At 34.8% G+C, this 21,846-nt stretch overlaps 1 protein-coding gene across 2 annotated transcripts in view; it reads left to right on the forward strand.

Annotated features, from left to right (window-relative positions):
• The window catches only part of DACH1 (dachshund family transcription factor 1), a 444,409-nt gene extending 428,547 nt beyond the window's left edge, over nucleotides 1-15,862 (forward strand). For both annotated transcript variants that reach the window (XM_066380790.1, XM_066380791.1), the window contains one exon: nucleotides 13,153-15,862. In XM_066380790.1, the coding sequence (XP_066236887.1) occupies nucleotides 13,153-13,190 (38 nt within the window). In that variant the 3' untranslated portion in view covers nucleotides 13,191-15,862. The remainder of the gene's footprint in view (nucleotides 1-13,152) is intronic.
• Nucleotides 15,863-21,846: the final 5,984 nt, after the last annotated feature.

A 21,846-nucleotide genomic window follows, 5' to 3' on the forward strand; every position in this document is an offset into this window, starting at 1 on the left:
CGCCACTAATATAATTTTGCATATCTCTGAACTCATCACTAGATGTAATTTTTAAGTTTAGTTCAGAGAACTACCTAATTTAATAGTTTTTGAACAGCATGTTACTGGTCTCACCCCCCACTCTCTAGATAACATTTGATGATTCTATTAGATAATACATATATATGGCTATTCACCACAAAAGTGTCATTTCTTTAGTTTCAAAAAAAGTCTTCATATTTATTGAAAAAATTTGAGGTCTTTCATTGAAGTTTGTCGTTTGTGGGGTTGAACACTGGACCAACATTTCAGGTCAGCATTGTATAAATATGTTAAATTAAGCTCTAAAGATTTAGAACCTTATTCACTCACAATTACCTCCCTAAACAAATATAACTTTATTAAAATTACTGAATTAGTCATGCTAGATAAAATATAAAAAAATAGAAAATTCTATACTTTTAAATGAAAATTGACAATTTTTTTTCCTCTTAGGACATAAAAGAAAATAACTAGGCTTTGACAGGAGCTTCCCTTCTAATTGCCACCTTTAGTTTAATTCCCTAGAGATAGCTCATTCATTTATTCTGAAAACTTAATTTATTTATGAAGATTTTTCCTGTTTCTTGCAGTTCTGAAGAATACACATGCTTGATTTGAAAATTCCATGTTTCCTTTCTCCACAGTACTTATTTTATGAAATACGGCCTCACTTTTTTTTTTCCTATGCTCTATTTTAATTAGGCATGAGAGATAATTTGTCTATCCATCACTCGGGTTTAAATACGGCCTCACATGATTATTTCCTTCCATCTCTGTTTCTTGTTCTTATTTCCCCTGGAAATGGATAGAAGGATGTAATGAGACTTTATTTTGCTTCACTTTGCTGAAGTTGGGAGGTCTCACCTTCCAATCATGACAAGGTAACCTTAGTGCAAAGTATGCCATTCTCACTTGTCGGTACATTAACCACTCTGATGGTTTCTTGCTTCTTACTAATGAATGTTTAATTAGAACACACACACACATGTGCATGCACACACACACATACACACACTTTACCAAAGCAGACCACAATATAGTTTTTATTCATTTACAGAAACAAAACATAACGTTTAAAGAGGTCTGGGCTCTTTTTTGTTTTGTTTTGTTTCAAACAGTCTGACAGTAATTTTCTTATACCGAAAATGTGCATTAGCAAACACAATCCTAACTATAACTAACTGGTAATAGAATTAAGCAAACTTCATAAACTTGAAAATTGTAAATTTACCATTAAAACATAATAGATCAATAGCCTAAAATCAGCTTATATCCACACCCTCAGTCCAGTAAGTTTCTTATATCTGAACATGTTTCTTCTGAAGAACTCTATTAAGAAAATCACTAAGCACCTTCTTACTGTTGAAGGATTGAATAGGACTTCTCAGAAGTCTGTTGCTAAGCAGAAAACACATTTACTGTGAGAATACTGCCCATTTAATCAGTGAAACAGTGTACGTAGATAGTGGAGGGTGTTAATCTTTGACACTCGTAAATATATAGGGAATTTTTTTTTTCATTTAGGCAAACTATTTTATGTTTTAAACTTGAATTTGAAAAAACTCAAAAAGTATTAAAAGTTATATTTAATTTAGAAAGATTCATTTATTATTAATATTTTACTCCCATGTATTTATAATTTTCTCTCTGCATTGTATTTTCTGAATTATTTGAGAGGAACATGTGTAAATCCTAGTCTTTTACCTGTTATATTGATCATATGTATTTCAGAGGATATTTACTTTAAAAAAGGTAATCCCATGTCCACAAACTCAGTATACATATTTATGAGCTAAGTAAATATGTCATTTACATAACAGTTTTATTTACTGACTTTGAAATTTGAATTTTGCCATTTGACTTAATCATGTCCTTTATAGCATTTTCAAAACATTTCTGAATCCAAATTAAGATCACATATTGTCTTTAGTTGTACTTTCTCTTTAGTCTTTTTGACCTTGAGCAGTTTTTTTTATTTTATTTTTGTCTATTAAAAAATTTATGAAACTTATGCAGTATTCAGTGTTGGGTTTTTTTTTTGTATTTTTCTGAAGTAAGAAGTGGGCAGAGAAACAGACTCCACATATGCCCAACCAATGTTCAGTCTTAATAGAATATTTCTCATTTTCTTTTTTACAGAGACAGAGAGAGAGAGAGTCAGAGAGAAGGACAGATAGGGACAGACATACAGGAATGAAGAGAGATGAGAAGTATCAATCATCAGTTTTTCGTTGCGACACCTTAGTTGTTCATTGATTGCTTTTTCATATGTGCCTTGACCACGGGCCTTCAGTGGACCGAGTAACTCCTTGCTCAAGCCAGCAACCTGGGTCCAAGCTGGTGAGCTTTTGCTCAAACTAGATGAGCCCACCCTCAAGCTGGCAACCTCGGGATCTCGAATCTGGGTCCTCCACATCCCAGTCAGACGCTCTATCCATTGCACCACCAACTGGTCAGGCTATTTCTCATTTTTCATCTGTGTTTTTATGATTAGTCTAAGCCTGTAGAATTCTAAGCTAGTATACTACCCAAGTGAAGTTGTATTTTTCTCAAGGTATAACATCCAGAGACATATAATATCCATAATCACCTTTATTTATTTATTTATTTATTTATTTATTTATTTATTGTGACAGGACAGAGAGAGAGAGAGAGACAGAGAGAAGGACAGATAAGGAGAGAGATGAGAAGCATCAGTTCTTCTTTGTGGCAATCTTTGTTATTCCTTGGTTGCTTTCTCATTTGTGCCTTGACGGGGCTAGGGGGAGTCAGCAGAATGAGTGACCCCTTGTTCAAGCCAGTGACTATGGGCTCAAGCTAACAACCTTGGGCTTCAAGCCAGTGACCTTTGGCTCAAGCCAGAGACCATGGGGTCATATCTATGATCGTACACTCAAGCCAATGAACCCAGGCTTAAACTGGTGAGCCGGAACTCAAACCAACAACCTTGGGGTTTTGAACCTGGGTCTTCTGCATCTTAGTTCAATGCACTATCCACTGTACCACTACCTGGTCAGGCATAATCCCCTTGTTTTTTATGTTCATTTTGATAGTCCCTTCCATATATTTTTATTGAGAACTTGACCAGTTCCAGGCAATGGTTAAGGTGCTAGAAATATACAAGGTCATATGATGTGTTCTCTGCTCTTAAGAAGATTATAGCCAGACTTTAATACATTTCTCTAGGATAGTTCAGCTCTGTCAGTGTTAGTGCAGTGACAACAACATGGGGGATACAAGAGTTTATAACCTATGATAAGTGGTTGTAATAACACTTACATTTTAGTGATACTTTATATAGGATCCAAAGCCTGAGTATAGATTGAATGTTTATGATTAAAAATTTTGTCAGAGGGATTATTTATTTATTTATTTATTTATTTTTACTTTTCTGAAGTGAGAAGCAAGGAGGCAGAGAAACAGACACCCTCATGCGCCTGACCAGGATCCACCTGGCAATCCCACTAGGGAGCAATGCTCTGCCCACCTGGGGCATTGCTCCATTGCAACCGGAGCCATTCTAGCACCTAAGGCAGAGACCTTGGAGCCATCCTCTGTGCCCAGGCCAACTTTGCTCCAGTGGAGCCTTGGCTGTAGGAGGAGAAGAGAGAGATAGAGAGAAAGGAGAGAGGGCAAGGGGGAGAAGCAGCTGGGTGCTTCTCCTTTGTGCCCTGACCAGGAATTGAACCTGGGACTTTCATATACCAGGCCAATGCTCTGCCACTGAGCCAACTGGCCAAGGCCCCAGAGGGATAATTTCTTAACATTAAGCATAAAACCTTCCCTATTGCTTAGACAAACAGTAGTTTATGATGATCTTTTAAAATCAATTTTACTTGGTTGTGATCATGGAAATACAGTTTAAAGAACATTTATTTATAAAGTACAGTTTATAAAACCATAGGTTCCAGATTTTTATCCCAATTGGAGAAGATTCTCAGGTTAAAGAATAATATCCAGTAAAGCAGGATCATTTTAAGCTTTGGTAGTAAATTCCTCTTTGTCTACAGAAAGCATCAACATTGCAGTTAAGCCTGAAATTCAGGCTAAAACTCTCTTTGTTGAGATAATGACAAGAATGTCATTTCTCAAAGGAACTGATACTGTAAAGTAATCTAGCTATTTGGAAAAAGTATTTTACCTAGGGTTGGAGTTCACTAAATAACTCCAAGCTGAATAAGATTAACCATAGCCATCTGTAGACCTTGAAATGCCTTCTCTTCACAATGTTCAGTTCAATCTTCCTTATTGTTTTATCTATTTAATTTCCCATTTAGAATGTTGTGATTAAACCAGCTTGCTCATTGATGATCCCTTCTAGCCCTACAATACCTGAAGTCTAGTTCTACCTGCTTCAAATTGTCCAACTGTCAAAAGCTCAGGTCTCTCCTTGATTTCCCTGCTTACGTATAGCTTGATACAATTGTCCATATGAAAAGGACAGGGTTTTACTTTTGCTTTTTGTCTAAAACATAGTTCATTTTTAACCTATATACTGTAATTCTAGATGATCTGTTCTTAGAACATGTTTTAAACTAGACTGTGTCGTTCTCTGAAGAGAACTGAAAAATATGTAAAACAGACTCTTGATTATATTTTTTTTGTCTTCTGTATTAGCCACAATCAAGACCTTTACTTCATATACTAGGCTTATTAAAAAAAAAAAAACCCAACAAAAAAACCCCCACATGCTGTCACCTCTGATTCCAAGTGAGCTGGGTCATATGGATCAATTAGCTAATCCATTAGCTACTGCTTGTACAAGTATATTAGGATTGCACAGACAAATACCCATGTATTCTCTTACACAATCTGTACCACTCTTTAGAATAGCATCAGGTACTTATGGAACACTTCAAAAGCTATCTGGGCCTGACCAGGCGGTGGCGCAGTGGATGGAGCATCGGACTGGGATGCAGAGGACCCAGGTTCGAGACCCCAAGGTCGCCAGCTTGAGCGCGGGCTTATCTGGTTTGAGCAAGAGCCCACCAGCTTGAACCCAAGGTCGCTGGCTCCAGCAATGGGTTACTCGGTCTGCTAAAGGCCCGCGGTCAAGGCACATATGAGAAAGCAATCAATGAACAACTAAGATGTTGCAACGCGCAATGAAAAACTAATGATTGATGCTTCTCATCTCTCTCCGTTCCTGTCTGTCTATCCCTCTCTCTGACTTTCTGTCTCTGTAAAAAAAAAAAAAAAAAAAAAAAAAAAAAAAAAAAAAAGCAAGCTATCTGGGTTCTAACCCTTGCCCACATTGACCCAGTTCTGTGAGCCTCAGGTTTCTAATTCTAAATTACATAAAATTCACAATCTGTTGGAACTTTTCCAGTTTTGACTTTTTAATTATATTTGACACGCACTTGAACATGACTTCTGGAAAATCACTTGCACTGTAGTTATCTGCATTTCATGAAAAGAAATGTTATTTACTTAGTATCCCTTTATAAAAAGGCCCATGCTGAACATCAATCTCTCTTCAAATAGTTCTTATATTAAACGTAGACTTTGTGTCTCTGCTTCATTGCTTTAGTAGTAGCAGAATGTTCTTGCTCTAAATATAAAATTGTAAAAAAAGCAAAAAACAATATTTTCTTTAATTAACTTCTTCTTTTGGGGGTTTCAGAAGAGGGGTTATGACTTGACAGAGATTCTTTCCATCTGTTCCTGTTTGTTTGCTTTTATGTTGACTTCCTTTCGCTGTTTTATCAAATATCACATGAATCATGAACATTTGTTTTCATCACTTGTTTTGGTTTCCTTATTTCACATGATTAAGACACTATGTTGAGAGAAGCTCAGAGCTACTATATTTCATATTAACCTAATTGTAAGTAAATATTAAACTTTCTAGATATATATTTTATATGTTTGCCCTCTGTTATGTTAATATTTTCCTCAGCTCTGGTGTAGGGAGACATACGCACATAAATGTGCTGTTTTGTGAAAGCAGCAAACTTCATTAGGTTCCAATGGTCTAGATATAATTTCTAAACAAATAAGTGCCTTTTTAAATAACACTACTTTCTAATAGGAAATGTAATTTATTAAGCCTTTTGTACAAAATATATGAAAAGAGATCTTTGTGCATGTAGGCAGCGCTGTTGTGTTTAAAACTGGAATGTATATTTACTTGCATATTGTGTGATACCTTTCACTAACATACTTCCTTATTAATAATTTCATGTATTTTTTACAAAATGAAATAATTATATTTCTACTGTCACCCAACTAGGCAATTTGAAACTGTCTAATTTGTATACCATCTTCTAACATAAAATCTTGTTATGTAATGTGATTTTTATTGAACACATTTTGCTAGTTTATAAAGTAAATATTAAGCTATACAATACTCTAGTTTTATGTGTGAAATAGAAGCTTATCTCTATGTCTGTCTAGATATAGACATTAACAATAAATATATATAGTAATACCTGCAAATACATTAAATCAAAAGAATAGACTTAATATGTGAACATAAAACCAAACAAAACTGAAAATTATATAATAATACATTCCCCATTTCTCCTTCTTTAGTTACAAATAAATAACATGTAGAAACTATATACTTAATAGTCTGATTTGAAAGTTTCAACTTTAATATTAAAATATGAGATCCATTTTACAAGGAATTTAAGATATTTTATTCAGCTTATTATCTGTAGACCTAAACTGCATAATAACAATAAACAGCATAAAAAAATCACACCAGCAATAAACTATTCAGTGATCTAGATATTTTCTTATACACCAAATTATAGCTGTAAGCATCAATTTACAATGAACTCTGGAACTATTAGGAATTTGTAATTTAAATAGTTTCATTCAATCCCCACTCCCAAATGCTTTTAATTAGAACAGACTTTTTAATTAAGTACTCCCATGCACAAAGTATAGCTTGATGATTTTTCTGTCATATCAACCTCCCATACAAAAGCAAGTAATCATTGTGTCAAAGAAAAATATATTTTCAGAAATGAAACTATAACAATTCTGGTTCTGATTTCAAGTTTTTCAGGTGAGGCTGCATGCAAAAAGGAAGCCCCTGTTTCTGGGAGGTGCTTAAGGGACAGAAATAGAAAGGCAGGGACACTGATGGTACTAATGTGAAAAAGAGCCAGTACTCACCTCTGCAAGTTGGAAGCATAGAATTTCCCCCAGCGATACTCCAGTTGCCTGTTAGAGAAAAGTGATACAGTAGAATGGACATAAAATTTGAATTCACATAAATATCAAATTACTGCACTTCCATTTGCTAGTTATGGGAATGTGAAAATGTGTAAGATACTTAGCTTTTTTGAGCCTTCATAGCCTATTTATAGAAGTCACTAAGAATATCTATTTTGTTGAGTTTAAGATTAAAATTTATAAAGCGCTCTGGACATAATAGGGTCTCAGAAAATATTAGCTATTGGTAAAATAATCATTGTTGTTATTGCCAGTTTACTTGATCTTAAAGAAAAGTTGGCATCCATTTGAGATATGAAGGAATACTTGTTTAGTAAGCCTGACTCAGCATTAGGAACAAACAGAAAATATTTTTCTTTGGCCAACACATGCAGAAACAAAAACAATATAGAAAATAGTGGGGAGGTGTGAGATTGTCTAGTTAGAAAGTTAGCATGATTCCATACATAGGTGGGACATAAAAACGAGACTAAGAGACATGGACAAGAGTGTGGTGGTTGGCGGGGGGGGAGGAGAGGGAGGTAGAGGGGGGAGGGGAGGGGCACAAAGAAAACCAGATAGAAGGTGACAGTTTGACTTTGGGTGATGGGTATGCAACATAATCAAATGTCAAAATAACCTGGAGATGTTTTCTCTGAACATATGTACCCTGATTTATTAATGTCACCCCATTAAAATTAATTAAAAAAAGAAAGTTAATAAAATGTAAAAAGAGCAGCCCTTAAAATGAATAAATCAGCCCTCTGAGTTTCCAGATGTGAACAACACTGAAGTTGTTAGCCATGGAAACACTCCAGGGATACCAATGATCTCCAGATAGTAGCTCATTTTTGCTGGGCCTTCTCTGAGGCCTTATGGTTTCTCTTGCTGTTTGAATAGTCAGGGAAGGAAAAAGTATTGGAATAATTATTCTATAACATAAAAACCTGGCACAGTTTGAATTATGTGCCCACCTATCCTTCCTAGCACCCTGCCATTTAACTTTCATGCAGGTAGTTTGCTATCAGAAGCCTGAGATAGTTTCCAGAATTGAGAGGCCTATTTTTAGCTCTGTGGGTATATTCATGTGTAGCTATTTGCTGTGGATTATTGAACCAATACTATAATTTGTCTAGAATAATATAAAATGAGTTAAAACATTTTTCTTAACTATTTTGAATTATGCGTAAATATATTTCAATGAAGATGACAAAATTATAAAGTAGAGTTGCTTTGAAAGTTAAGTTCTATAGACAAAGGTAGAGAGAATCACTCTTCTAAGGTATGTTCAAGCTTGGTATATTTCTGTTTCCAGTGAATTCCAAGGTAGAATAGCTGATGTCTAAGTATTATTTAATCATAGAAATGCCTTAATTGTAGCGGGTGGGATTTATTTTATAATTAGAATCATTAAATGCTTGATGTCTGTGTTCATCTGTTAGGATCATTAGTCAAATATTTAAGAAGACATATACTAAAAGTAGAATTATTAGACCCTGGCCAGTTGGCTTAGTAGTAGAGTCTTGGCTCAGTGTGTGGATGTCCCAGGTTAGATTCCCAGTCAGTACAAACAGGAGAAATGACCATCGGCTTCTCCCCATGTCTTCCACCTCTTTCTTTCTCTCTCCTCCTCTCCTGCAGCCATGGCTCAATTGATTTGAGCATGTTGGCACCCAGCACTGAGGATGGCTCCCTGGAGCCTCCACCTCAGGTGCTAAAAATAGCTCAGTTGTGAGCATGGCCCCAGATGGGCAGAGCATTTGCCTCAGATGGGGGGTTGCTGGATGGATCCTGATTGAGGCGCATGCAGGAGTCTCTCTCTGTTTTCCCTCCTCTTACTTGAGAAAGAAGATAAAAAAGTAGAAATATTATAGGTCAGATACTGAACACACAAATATAATATATATCATTTCTATAAATATATTTTACATATGGTATATGGTAATTATGCTTACACATTAATAGTATATTTTTAAATTTAGTTTTATTCAATATTTTCAAGTCAGATAAATTTCCTAACATGCTACAGATAATTATTTTTATTACATAAGCATTAAATTAATATAGTTCTCCAAAAGTTTGGCATTTAAAGCTGCATTAAAACTTTTAAAGAAATAATCATGCCCAACATTTTCATTCTGATACTAATAGAGAAAGAGATATGGCTACCGCTTTTATAGGTCTTACTTTATCATAGACTCTTATAGGTATCTTTAAAGTAAGACAAGTGCTATGGAGTTAATTCTTGGGGTGCTGCTTTGAGACTAACTAGGAGAGCTCTGTTTAGAGAATTTCAATAGAAAAGAGCAGAACAGTAAGTGGGGAAGGAGGAGGTACCTATGTTCTTAAGCTTAAAAAAGGAAAAACAGGCCCAAATACTCCAATTAGGTACAGAACTTTCTGTGCCTTCGAACACTGAGGAAACCCTGGGTCACGGCATAAGGGAAGAGTGGTAATAAGATTAGGGAGATAAATTAATACCAAGTTATTTAGCATCTTGTAGTCTTTGATGAACTTGGCTAGTGGTTCTTTTCAAAGAATTGTTCATACTTAATGAATCATTCATACATAAAACCACTATTCATTATTAGATATGTTGTAGCTAATATGCTGTGGACAGCACAGAAGATGATAAAACTCTTTTCCAAGACTTCAATTTTTATCTTTAATGAGCAAAGATCTTAAAAATTTGTAGCAAACATTGAAACATTAATTTTGAGCAAATTCTTACTTTTTCACAAGTATTGGGAAGGACCTCCCTTACTGGAATTTGAATTTTGAGGAAGTTGAGAACTTTTCTTCTTTCTCTCTCTCTCTAATCCTAGGAAACATTATTTATTTATTTATTTTTTATTTTTTTACAGAGACAGAGAAAGTCAGAGAGAGGGATAGACAGGGACAGACAGACAGGAACAGAGAGAGATGAGAAGCATCAATCATCAGTTTTTCATTGAGACACCTTAGTTGTTCATTGATTGCTTTCTCATATGTGCCTTGACTGTGGGCCTTCAGCAGACCGAGTGACCCCTTGCTCAAGCCAGCAACGTTGGGTCCAAGCTGCTGAGCTTTTTGCTCAAACCAGATGAGCCTGCGCTCAAACTGGCAACCTCAGGGTCTCAAACCTGGGTCTTTCCGCATCCTAGTCCGACGCTCTATCCACTGCTCCACCACCTGGTCAGGCCCTAGGAAACATTATTTTTTAAAACTAAGAATGAGGTTGGTACTCAACATAACTGAAGACACAATAGAAATAATGACGCAATTGAAAGGAGAGAGAAGTAGCAATAAATTAATTAAGGACCAAGAATTAGAAAACTTTAGTGAAAGTACCAGCAATCTACTTCTTCAGTTACTTCTATATTTTCTTTTACTAGATTTAAAAATATATTTATGTTGCTTTACATATTAAAAATTATTAGTACCAAAATTATCATTATAAGAAGGTCCCATATTAAGCCACATGATATTAAGTATATGAAAGACTGGTTTTAATTTGTTCATTTTTATGTCAAGGTTCTCCTGCAAAGCTGAATCTAAAAATATTCAATAGTTATATATTACTGTATTTATATAATGTTAGTAAGAAAAATTATAGGTTTGTTCTACAGGTGGGTGCAATCAAGTAAAGCAAACTGAATAAATCAGACTATATTTCATGCAAAACAAATATTTGACAATATGGTAGTACAATACTGTCATGTCCTCATTTTTAAAAATTTATCAAAATTATGTCTTTGATATTGACATTTGATTAAAGCTTGATTTAGAAAGTATATATTTTTATTGAATACTATTATCACTATTTCTGATTTATAGTAATATTTAGTATCAGTGAAAGACTATCTTTTGGGTCTAAGGAGGTAATACATATTTTTAGAACACACTTTAAGGGTGATTATTCAGCATAGTTTTAGTATGCATTTAAGTAAATCATTCAAAAATAGAGTTTAGATACAGTAAAAACACATTTTTAATGGTGAATCTTAGATTCTATCTTGTATCCAAAGGTGAATGTTATTTAAGCAGATCAGATTTTTACTGTGATTATTAGATGTTTCTTATATTGAGAATAAAGCTGACAAGATTATCAAATGAGAAAGCTAAGGATATTTACAAACTTTCAAGTAAATACTATATTTATCCTTAAAGCTTAAGTGCATTATTTTTAGAGAAACAGCTAAGATTTGACACATCTTATTAAAAATTAGGCAAGCCCTGGCCAGTTCGCTCAGTGGTAGAGCATTGGCCCAGTTTGTAGAAGTCCCAGGTTTGATTCTGGGCCAGGGCACACAGGAGAAGCACTCATCTGCTTCTCCACCCTTCCCCCTCTCCTTTCTCTCAATCTCTCTCTTCCCCTCCCACAGCCAAGGCTCCATTGGAGCAAGTTGACCTGGGTGCTGAGAATGGCTCCATGGCCACCGCCTCAGGTGTTAGAATGACTCTGGTTGCAAGGGAGCAATGCCCCAGATGGGCAGAGCATGGCCCCTAGTGGGCTTGCTGGTTGGATCTCAGTTGGGTGCCTACACAAGTCTATCTCTCTGCCTCCTCACTTCTCACTTCAGAGTAATACAAAAAACAAAACAAAACAAAACAAATGAGACTAATCTCATAGATATTCCTGCCCAAGTTGCTAGGGCAAGTGGTAGATTTGGGATGTTAACAGTACAATAAGCTAAATATATATGATTGAAATATATAATATCACTCGGTATAAATCACATAAAACTGATTTATTTATTCAGTACATGTTTATTGAATATATACTAGGTGTTTGGGATATGTCAGTGAGCAAAACAGAATTATGTGACATCTTGGAGTTAATGTTCCAACTATACAAATTAAGCTAGGATAAAACATATGATAGGGATATAAAATCTGAACATGCCAATATTTCTATGAAATAGAAAATGGTTTAACATTGATTTTAAGTTCCATACCAATTACTATATCACCAACAGAGTATAGAAAAGCACTCAATTATCTTAATATTGAAGGAGAGATCTGTAAATGTTAAACATTTTATTTTTTTTCTTGAATTTACTTTGTGATTTTTAATCCTTGAAGCTACCAGACATTTTGCAAACATTTACATGGCAATATGCATGTTTAAATATTTTTAAAATTTCCTTTCTTACTACCTTCACCTGTAGGTTTTAAAGAGTGGAATTTAGACATATTTTATACAAATGTATCAGAAGTTAAACCACAACAAAGTGGACAGTTCAGAGGGTATGACGTCTGAAAAATACACTTAAGTTTAGTTTCTGTTTTCCTCTGGATTTTAAATCTCCCATTTCTTATTTCTAATTCATCCAAATGCATTTCTTAAATGTGTCTTAAGAGTCTACTTACTTTTTCTTTTCATGAAACTATAGGTTTCTGAATTGGTGAAAGTTAAGTAATATATTTACATCTTAACATTTAATTGTTTGGTTAATCTCATGTCAAGGGGGAAAGATTCATTGATCGTGATGAAATGACCCAGGTGGCTTTCATGGAAGCAGTAACAAATGTGCATGATCGTTACATTACATGGTATATTTAACAACACTACCTAGGAGTAAGACGGTAACTTGGTCTTTCGTGATGAAGATACACCTGAATGCATCCAGAGAAAATTTAGTTCTGCAAGCTTGAAGGAAGTAATTGTCATTCAACAGAAATCAGCTAGCTTTGCATATCAATAAAGCACACATACATATTCTTATCTATGTTCTGAGTGCTCTGAAACTGATATCAAAATAGCAAATATATATTTTTGAGAACTAGAAAAGCTCTATTATTTTTGATCACATAAACTCAAAGTATTTAGGAAATGAACTTTGCGAATGTTTAGAAAATAGTACTTCCTAATCAGGTGGAGAGAGAATGAAACCCACACATTTTATACCAACTCCGTGGTTTTTATATTCACACTTGCTTCCCCAAATGTCATGTCATTAATTATATTTTGTTGTTTATTTTTAGATGGAAGACTGTATTTGAAAACTACTGTCATGTACTGAATCTTTCCTGTTGAAGAAATCCATGTTATAGTAAAGAACTTTGCAGTCAGGCATTCATCATTGGAAAGTTTGGGGAAAAAAAAGTCCTTTTAAGGGAACTTCTTCAATTTTGTGTATTAATGTTCTTTAAAAGTTTAAGTATTCTACAAAAAAAAAAGTTCCTCCATTGATTTTTCACCTGTGGTTTATACCAGAGACCTGAGAATGTTTGTTAATGTACAAGTATCAAACTTCTTACAATTAATAACTGCAACTTTGCTGCTGGACACTTGTATACAGAGTTAAAGGCAGGTCTGTATAAGACCTGTCTTTTTTTTTAATGGAATGAATCATTTGCCTCTTCTGAAAATTCTGTATCTGAGCACATCAAGAGACTCTTGTAGGAGTGGTCACCCAGACTTACAGAATTATGTCCTCCAGAAACCAGCAAGAACACTTGGAAATGAACTTGCAGGAGGCATAGAGGATTCCTTTAAAAAAATCAATACAACAAAGAGTAATATTCTGTTACATTCTATTTGAAACTCTCTAATTGTGGGTTTTCTCCTGAAGATGTTTTTTCACATGCTTTTCAAAAGACCAACAAATGGATATTGAAAACAACCCAGTGAAGTAACATTTTGCGTATCTGAAAGAAGCATTGAATATAAGCCAAAAGGTTTCACTGAAGGTCTTTTTTCTTTAAAAAAAAATACAAATGTACCATGTTTTCATTCCAGACTGGTAGTGGTATATAGAATTAAAAATAATAATGATGCTTCCTATTCAAACTGTTGGTCACATGTACAGTATATAAGCATAAAACATACATGGAAGGTATTATGTATGCAGTAGTATACTAGAGTTTAGGAAAATGAAAATTTTAGAAATATGTTTTGTCACCCTGTTGGTCAGAAAGACACCTTTCTGGTTTTAACGCATGCAGGCATGTAAATATTTGTCTGGAGTCACAGTATTAATGAATGAGATCTTAAGCATCTGGTGACATCAGAACTCTGTGTCAGCCATTTTTATTTGTATATTAAACCCTAATTAGTGCCCCAAACTGCACTACTGAGAATGGATTGTGGCTGAACAGTAAATTGAAACACCAGAAATATTTTTATATGTTAACGTCATATTATGTTAATGTTGCTGAAAAACAAAACCTAACAAACCCTTGATGTCAGTCCAATACCATGTAGCGCTGAGTGATAAAGTTATAATGTGTTGTGCTTCCCACCCTGGTCAGAGGGAAGGGTGCCTACGTGTTATTTTTACTGTCTTTTTTAAAGTTACAGTATGTGTTTTCACTTTGTGCAGATAACTGGAAGTAAAGCTGCAAACAGTGCTTATTACATGCTGAAGTTACCTTCTCTTCATTTTTACATATCTGGAGTTACACCTTTAAAGACTGATATTATTAATCAATACAGTTGCTATACATTGTATGGTTTTGCTGTCATCTTAAAATTTTATGATAATAACACTATTTATTACCATAAACAGCAGAATCTTAAATGTCCAAGAAAACTAGCTTAAAATGTTCAAAGAGTTTGGATTCGGTGTTAATTATTTGTTTAAGAAAAAAAGTATAGATATTCTGGCACTAAGCTTCTGTAGTTTTTAGGTCTTCCTTGCAATACTGGAACATACTTCTTTTGTGTAGCTCATTATTAACCAGATAAGTCCATTTTTAACACAATAAAAAGGTTATATATACAGTCCCTATTTTAGCTTGCTTAAAAGGCAGCAATATTTTTTATTTAAAATACTGTTAGTAAATGCTCTGTAGAAACTTGATTTTCCAAGGATAGTTCTTCCATTAACCATCTCTTGTCTGAGCACAAGAGGTTCTAATCCTAGTTGTATCTATTTCTTGTTTTCCCTGTATACAGTCTTTAAAGGATTACAATACTTAAAATTGGAGGGACTTGTGTCAAGCTTTTGAATCATCCAATTTATTTGAACGATCTTTAAAAAAGCCTACAACTTACTTATGTAGTAGTGTCAGTCATTGCTCTGCTCCTTGCATAGAGTCACCTGTTAAGTAGGTTAAATAGTTTTAAAATACATACTTTTAAGTCCTTTGAGAATGATTTAGTATTTGGTTTGATATAAACGGAAATTTTAGCAAGGATTAAAGGAAAAGCTATCAGCTATATGTTGAAAGGATCTTACTAACACTGTTGTAAATATTACAATTCATGAAATGTTATTTTAAGTCTGTAACTTAAGTTTTTTTCCCCCTCTTTTTTAGTTATGCTGATTGGTTTGAAATGCTTTTGGTATAAACAAGTAAAATTGTGCCCGTTTTATGGTTTCCATGCTTTTGTAATCCTAAAATATTAATGTCTAGTTGTTCTATATTATAACGACATTTGCGCTCTATGCAAGCCCTTGGAACAGAACATACCCATCTTCATGTAGGACCTATGAAAATTGTCTATTTTTATCTATATATTTAAAGTTTTCTAAAAATGATAAAAGGTTATTACGAATTTTGTTGTACAAAATCTGTACAAAAATCTGTTTTTACATCATAATGCAAGAATTGGAAATTTTTCTATGGTAGCCTAGTTCTTTGAGTCTGGTTTCAATGTGAGAACCACGTTTACTGTTATTGTATTTAATTTTCCTTTTCTTTTCAACAATCTCCTAATAAAACTGTCTGAAATCTCCCTGTGACTTTATTTACAGTTTGTCTTTATTAAATTTTGTGAAATGCATAGCATCGATGGAATATTTACTTTCTAATGGGAGGCATCTAAAAACAACATAAGTCAGCTCTTTGCAATGTGAGGGAACAATGCTCAATGATTTTATTTAACATGCAACTGCTTCTATCTCTAATATGAATTACTGTGTTGAAAAACATCATAAAAGCACACTCTGTAGTTATTGTTTAACAAGCAGATTTTCCATATTTTGTTTCTTGCCAGCTAAGCAAACTGCCCACATATACATGATTTATTTATGTACATTTCTCATTTTATGAAGCTGTTATTTGTACCTTTTTCCTTTATATTCTTATATTCCCATGATTCTTATTTCACAAAGCTTTGTGCTGAATAATGTAAAGTAGACATGTTGATGGAACAAAATATATTAATCCCATATCTGTGAGTGTATATTTGTAACTCTAACTCAGTGTTTTGCTTTTGATCTCTATCATTGGAAAAAAAATGCCTTTTGAAACTTTGAAATTTCAGTATCCTTTAATCTATAAACATTTTAATCAACCTAAAATGCAACATTTGAAGAAATAATGGGTTGCTATCTTTGTGAACATTCTAAACATTCCCAAAAAAATAAAAAATTGATATTTTTTCTGTCTAAAAAATTACTTCAGTAAATTAACAAACTCTGATCATTCCCTAATAAACACTCGAAATGTTTATGTGACCATTACAATCACATTTTTGTCTTCTATCATCGTATGTTTATGTCAGTATGACTTGTACTGAACAACATATAGTCTCTTGGTGTTAATGGGGTTTGGTGATAATTCAAGGTATCCCCAGTATGTTTTCATTCCGACTAGCAAATTTATGATCTGCACAAAAACTTTATTACTAGAGGAGAGTAAATAATAAATTAAAGTTATATGAATTGCATTTTTAAAATATGGGAAGTAGAGATGTTAATAGATTTAAACGTATTGTAAATGGCATTGTAAAAATATCACTTTTTCTCATGTGTAGGACTGGTGCTAGCATTTATCTTTAATATGTACAACTGCTATATAAAAGCTGAATTAATCCTCATTTATTCATTTAAACAGATTCATTAATAAAGCCTCTATTCTGCACAAAGCACTGTGCTAGATGTTGTAATGACTGAAACTGAAACTTAGCTGTTGTCCCAGAGGAGCTTATAATTCTATTGGAATCAGATCTTACTTTCAGTAGAAAAAGATTCGTTGAGAATCTTCTACACTGTAGTGAACGTATTGCTGGTATCAAGAAAGTTTTGACTTAGACACCTTTCCACTAAGTGATAACAACCTAGGACCCACATTGCAGGTTCGCCTTCTAGAGAATAGTACAAAATATTTAAGGAGTCAGACAGTTCTGTAGGAATTGAGAAAAACATGGATACTTTCCCCTCTAGGTAAAATACAATATTAATGTAGTAATTTTTTAATGTAATCTTTTATTTATTTCAATCAGCATTCTTACCAATGCTCACAAATTGTTTTATGGTAAGTAGCCTTATCAATCACAAAACATTTATCACTAACAACCAGTAAATTACCAATAGAGTCTGATTACTGAGTATAAATGCACAATATTCAATTCTTATCACCCAGCATCTATGTATCTAGGGTAATTGCCTATAATGATTCAAACACAGAGCATAAGTTGCTAAATGCCAAGTAAGTGAGTTAGGTAATGAGCGATGGTTGCATCATTTACATTTATACGTTAATGAGCTGGAAATTGTGAGTTAAACTATTAGATCAGTTAGGACTCCTTTGGTTGGATCTAACAACAACAACAAAAAATCCCTGCAAGGCTAAACACCAAAAGAAATTGTTTATAAAGACAGGTGCACAAGACAGAAATGCAGCCAGCCCCCAGTGACCAGGGACCCTCGACTACCTTCACCTTTCTGCTTCTCTCAGTGACTTTGCTTCTCCTCCCACTGCAGGTCTACTTGCTTCTCTTGTTTGCCTCTTGACTCCTCTATTCTTCAAGAGAGTTAGACCCAGCCCACAAAAGTGACCCAATCATCTTCGCTCTCTTGTTCCAAATAAGATTCCCCAAGGGTTGATTACTTCAAGCATATGGCAGTAAGGTAGCTTGGCAGCACATTAGATGTACAGTATCTGGGGAATTTTAGAAACTACTGTGTCCCATTAAACTTGAATCTCTAAGGATTGGAGCTAGGGCATTAACATTTTTAAGTTTCTTGAGTGATTCTAATAAGTAGCTAAAGTTGAGGACCACTGTCTGGGACAGTGGCAAGTATCACATTCTAGAACACTACTAGTGGACCTCCTGCTATGGAGAAGGGGGTATTCTGGAGTGGGTAGGGGGAATTGTGAGCTGTGCAGATACTACAAAATTAAATTAGTCATTCTGTAAAATCAATAAAATTACATAAAATCTATAAAATAATTTATTTAAAAATAATATTAGCATTGTGAACTTAATTCTGAAATGACTATAAATTTGCAAACCTCCCCATTAGATGCAATAGAAGTCAAATTATTATTTTTAATAAATAAAAGCATTGATTAATCTGCCCTAGAAATAGAGAAGTGAAAGTTCTATTTCAGTCATCATTGAGGCTTTCTTGCTCTGAATGCCATCAGTCCAAACTCTCTGGGAGAAACTATGGGTTTCTTTGCCTTAAAGCCAACCTTGGAAAAGCAGTCCTAAGCCCTTTTCTTCAGAAAGCCTACAGGTTTGTGGAAGCAAAAAGTATAATGCACTGTGCTGTAATTCTCTATGTATGGAAAGGAAACATTTAAGAAAACTATGTTATGAATGGGGGACTGTAAAGTCATGTGAAAGAAAGTAATGTTTCTATGAACTGGTAAAATGTCAAAAAAAACAAGTATATTGCAATAAGTTTTCCATAGATAGTGTAATACCTGGAGTAACCACTGAAAATGCTATATCAATATTACACTCAAAAGCGCTATAGATAAAGTGGAGTTCAATGTTGTTATTAGGTTAGTTCCCACATGAACAGCAAATATTTTGGGGTAAATCATCCTGAGCTTTAAGCAAATTGAGTATCATATTGCTATATTAAGTGACAGATAAAGATAAGAGAGACTTTCCAGTACTATGCATTTCTATTCTCTATTAATTGTGTATATTCATGTCTAATATCTTTCAAATTGATATTTTTTAAAACAAGGACTAAAGAGGTAACTATTAAGTTATTAAAACACATTTGTTGGCTTCGACCCCAAGTGTGGCAGCTAGGAGAAGATGTTGATACAAGTCAGCACTTTTCTTACTAATTCATCCTGTTAAATTTACGAAGAAAAAAGGGTTTCTCTTGAATTGGTTCTTTCATTTAAATCCATCTGGGTGGAACAGAACTGGATATGCATGAAGAATCTGATCAAAGAGCTAACAGGCAAATGATCAAATAGCACAATGTATTTTTAGGGGAGGAAGGCTAGGAAAATGGTAGAAATTTTAATGGACTAACGTAAGTGATAATTTAGCATGTAGTTTGACAAGATTTAAAGCTGACTACCTGTGGGTTTTGGGGACACTGCCTCATCCTCAGGGAGTCTTTCACCTACATTTTCCTGATGCTGCCAAGTGCAGCTATATTTTGGCAGGTCACTTCAAACCCCTCTTTATCTGCTGCACATTCAGTGGTAGGCCCAGCTATCTTCTGCTCACTCTTGCATCTGTGCCACGTGGATCCTTAGTAAATAGTATTCTTTCCCCCAAAAAACACCAGGAATGTTGGAGGAATGCCTGAATGCAGCAAACTTTCTCTATATCGTTGTCGGAACAATAAATCAGACACACATTTCTATCCGTGAAATACAAACTTGAGAGAGACGCTGGTCCTGTCTTGTGTCCAATAGCCTCTAGCAGGCAATTATTAGGTCCTCTGAGTGGTCCCACTGAAGTCTCTTCTTTAGACTTTGAGAGACAGCTATCTGTCACCTGCTACAGTTGATTGTAGGGACTCAGACCTAAAACAACCCACAGCTGTCACCAACAAATATTTTTTACCTCAAATTTTTTTACCACATATTTTAAGTCTTTTAATGTCTGGAGGTGGATAGAGAGCCAATATCAAATAACATGTTACGTGTTAGCTATTTGCAAGTTCTGCATGATGACCTTTCACTTATTTATTTAAAAATTTAAATAATATTATATTTGAAATTAAAAAATTAAGATAATTATACACAGTTACAACAACAAAAAATTGCAGTTGTAAGAAATAACAGAGACATCCCATGTACCCTTCAACTATTTTCCCCAAGGTTACCATTTTGAATAAATACAGTATAATTTCAAAACCAGGAAATAGCCATTGCTATCATCTACAGAATTTATTCAGATTTCACCAGATTTATATGATCTTAGTTGTGTGTGTTTGTGTGAGTTTGGTTTTAGTCAAGACATAAAATAGTTCCATCACAAGGATCCCTCATACTATCCTCTTGCAGCAACAACAACTAACCTCTCTCCCTACCTGTCTGTATAAGTCAGGGTTCTCCAGAAACATAATCAGCAGGACACACACACACACACACACACACACACACACACACACAGAAATGCAGGAACTATTAGACCCTGTGGAATATGTTGGTCCTGCAATAGCTCCTGCTCCTATTCCTGCCATGGTCCCTGTGGCCTGTAGAGAGGAAGTGGGGGAAATTACTACTGATAATTACTGATATACAGGTGCATTTAGTTGGGGTAGCCCACTCACATGGACTGCATTTGCTATTCAGCACCAAATGGGTATCATCTAGATCAGGTGTAGCCCACTCACATGGACTGCGTTTGCTATTCAGCACCAAATGAGTATCATCTAGATCAGGGGTAGTCAACCTTTTTATACCTACCGCCCACTTTTGTATCTCTGTTAGTAGTAAAATTTTCTAACCGCCCACCAGTTCCACAGTAATGGTGATTTATAAAGTAGGGAAGTAACTTTACTTTATAAAGTGTATAAAGCAGAGTTACAGCAAGTTAAAGCATATAATAATAATTACTTACCAAGTACTTTATGTCGGATTTTCACTGTTTGGCAGAATAAATCTTTATAAAACAGCTTACTATAGTTAAATCTATCTTTTTATTTATACTTTGGTTGCTCCGCTACTGCCCACCATGAAAGCTGGAATGCCCACTAGTGGGCGGTAGGCACCAGGTTGACTACCACTGATCTAGATGAAACAGAAATGAACCTCAGCATTCAGTGGGTTGAACTCAGTGGCTACTGATCAATCATGAACCTTCACTGTTCACCCTTTGCACAAACAGTGGGCTGTTTTAAAAGGGATTAACCCAATTGCTGAAAATGGGAAGCCAAAGGGTATAGATGGCGGTGGAAAGACTTTTGGGTTATCCTGAAACAGCCAGAGGCAGTCCTCACTGTTTTCACACAGTGTCCCTGAGGTGCTGACACCCCTGGCAATCAGGAAGCTGATTTTCCAGTGCTAGTATGAGCCCTAGTACATGGCCTTAGAGGACAGCATAGCAAAAATAGAAGCCTTTATTAAATTCACCCAGAGAGCCTTAAATGATAGCAAATAAAGCCTGTCCTTACTGAACTCTGGAAATGCCTGTAATGAAAAAAAGCTGTCCTCCAAAATACAATAGCCTTGGACATTATTACTATCTCACAGGGAGGAACCTGAGTCATTATCTAAAGAAGGTTTGTGTTTATATCTGACGACTCTGCGAATGCATCACCTTTTTCAAATCACCTGAGGAAACACAAGTAAATGCCTGAGTGATCTGACACCCAGCCTAAGGAATTAAGTAAATCATTGGCTTTGAATTAGGGGCTTTAGGTGGAAAGAAATTGTTACTTATTTTGGGAATCATTATCTTCATCTGTGTTACCTATTATATATTGTTGCTGTGATATCTGCCTTCTATATACCCTGATAGCGACCCAAAAGGCTGCCTCCATGCTAATAAAATCTTTTGCTGACCACTGAGGGCACACT

Source organism: Saccopteryx leptura, chromosome 4, assembly GCF_036850995.1.
Source record: "Saccopteryx leptura isolate mSacLep1 chromosome 4, mSacLep1_pri_phased_curated, whole genome shotgun sequence".
Taxonomy (NCBI): Eukaryota; Metazoa; Chordata; class Mammalia; order Chiroptera; family Emballonuridae; genus Saccopteryx; species Saccopteryx leptura.